The 2,268-nt window shown below is 41.4% G+C and overlaps 1 protein-coding gene across 1 annotated transcript in view; it reads right to left on the reverse strand.

Annotated features, from left to right (window-relative positions):
• Window positions 1-277: 277 nt before the first annotated feature.
• LOC106530259 (uncharacterized) overlaps window positions 278-2,268 on the reverse strand; it is a gene marked incomplete in the record, with an annotated part of 71,411 nt that continues 69,420 nt past the window's right edge. The window contains 1 exon segment of the mRNA XM_014025839.1: window positions 278-825. Coding sequence (XP_013881293.1) covers window positions 574-825 — 252 coding nt within the window.

Raw genomic sequence — 2,268 nt, forward strand, 5'->3', positions numbered from 1 at the left:
AAATAAAATAAAGGAGGAAAGAAAGAATAAAACCCATTAGACCCGGATTCCCACATTATTTTTGCTTATTTTCAAGAAAGAAAGAAATATGAGTTTTCAAATAAGGGTCCGTGGACCACACAGAGGTCTGCCAGGAGGGCAAAAGTTCCATTGAAATGAAGTAATAAAAAATTGTAGATTTAACATTTATGATTTCATCTTGTCTTTTTTCATCATAGTGAGTAAAACAAACAAAAATCCATTATTTAAGTCTGCCAATAAAGTTATAGTTCATTAATAAGGAAGTAAATGTATTTTTAATATCTCCAGGATCACAACTAAAAATACTTGCAAAGAAAAAAAACAGCATTTTGAATGAAAATAATATAAATACATATATAAAATCAGACAGAATGTGGATGGTCTGCAGGTCAGGATATAAGGTGGCAGCTTTTTGGAGTCCTGGGTGGAGCATGGTGGCTGTGTGGTCATGGATGGAGTTAAAATGTGGAAAGGGAGGATTCTTATGGGTGCTTGTTACATAACCTAGGCTGCATATTGTGGCCCATCATTTTGTGACAGAGGTAATATGTCTCAGAAGAGGCTGGAGTCATTGAGAGGGTTGGAGATGACAGACTTGTGAATGAGCATGAAGAGGGGCAGGTGGGCCAGGAAGTCCAGCAGGTCCAGTGGAGGAATGTGCTGCAGCTCCAGTCTGATGGCGGCCTCCTGGTCCAGACGGATGCCGCCGGCCTTCAGCTCCAGCAGCAGCTGCTCGCTGCTGATGAAGCCCCGCTGAGCACCCGGGTCTTCTCTCTGCTCCTCCAGGAGGAACAGGAACAGCCGCTACGGGTGACGGAACAGTCATTGCAGAGATACACTGTGCAAAAGTCTTAGGCCATCTCTTTTAGTAGCCATACTAAATAAAACGCTAACGTGCAAAGAAAAAAAAAAAACAATGTAAGATCTTCAGAAAGCCCTCAAAACCCAGCTGTTCAAAATCCCTTTAGAAGATTTTAAAAATGAATTAATAATAATTAAATGTATTGAATCCAGTTCAAGCTGGCTCCTAGAACCAACTCATAATAGAAAACAAAAAATAGCTGTTGCTTAAAACTCCAGCATTACAGTCATTCTTGTTTGTCTGTTAGCAAAATATCCCATCAACCACTCAACAGATCATAATGAAACTTTCAAACTGCTGCAGCTAAACAAAATTAATGAACAAAACCCACCCTTAACATTGTCAGTATTACAGGTGTTGAGCTAATATTTGATGTGGTAGTAGCTGAGAGTCATTTACAAGTGCTTTTGAAGGTTTGACCAAAAAGGCTGCAACTTTGTCATTTATTTTAACATCAGATGAATTAAATACGGCAGGGTGGTGTGCATTTCTTCAAGGAATGCTAGGCCTTTATTGCAGTAAATGTTTTTTTTTYACACACTTACAAAGCAGGAAGTTGTAAATCTGGTTAAAAGGAGATTCATTTTGGTTGTTTTACCTGCCGTGAACTCAACCCACAGCAGAGAAAAGTGGYGGAATGGATTTGAGCTGTTTTTTTTGTGTGGGAGTATGTTCTTGTTGTGTGTCACAGCCTCAGATTTCCACAGTCTCGTTTGAGCGCACCTGTTTGCACAGTTAATGCAGTCTAGGTAATAATTGTTGAGAGGGAGGGAGGATTGGCAATTAGCCCACTCTCCCTCCCTGCAGCCTCTCCAGCTAACAACCCTATCCCTAACAGCTCTGTAATTACACCGCCTCCCCTACCTGGCCAGAGGCTCCGTTTCCACACCCGCGGGCTTTCATGTTCCGCTCGGCTTTCAGTGGTCGTGAACGAGGGGCCGGGGCTCGTCCACGTCCATCTGAGATGAGCCATGTGTCTCGGGCTGATTACAGGGCCGGGGCGGAGTGGTACGGCGTGTTCACTGCTGGGCACTTTAATGAGATTAAGGCCGTGCTAATCTATGAAAAGGGAGAAAGCGCACCCCTCTTTTCTGTAGGCTTGCTCCCCCTCATTTCTATGCATGAGGGCTGAGTGCCTCTTTTGACAACAGCTTGCTGCAAAAAAAAAAAAAAAAAAAAAAGCCTTTGGAATCAACCCCTGAAGGAGTTTTCCTCTTTTATTTGAATATACATATGTGACCCATCATATTGAAATGAGGATTAAGTCAAATTTGTTCAAAATGACCTAATTACATTTTCAGATTCTTGGCTTTAAAAGCTACACTTTGATATCTGGATCATTCCGACATCATAATTAAATCCATATATATGACTTAATTTGTCTT

The sequence above is a fragment of the Austrofundulus limnaeus genome, unplaced genomic scaffold, assembly GCF_001266775.1.
Source record: "Austrofundulus limnaeus strain Quisiro unplaced genomic scaffold, Austrofundulus_limnaeus-1.0 Scaffold504, whole genome shotgun sequence".
NCBI classification, from domain to species: Eukaryota; Metazoa; Chordata; class Actinopteri; order Cyprinodontiformes; family Rivulidae; genus Austrofundulus; species Austrofundulus limnaeus.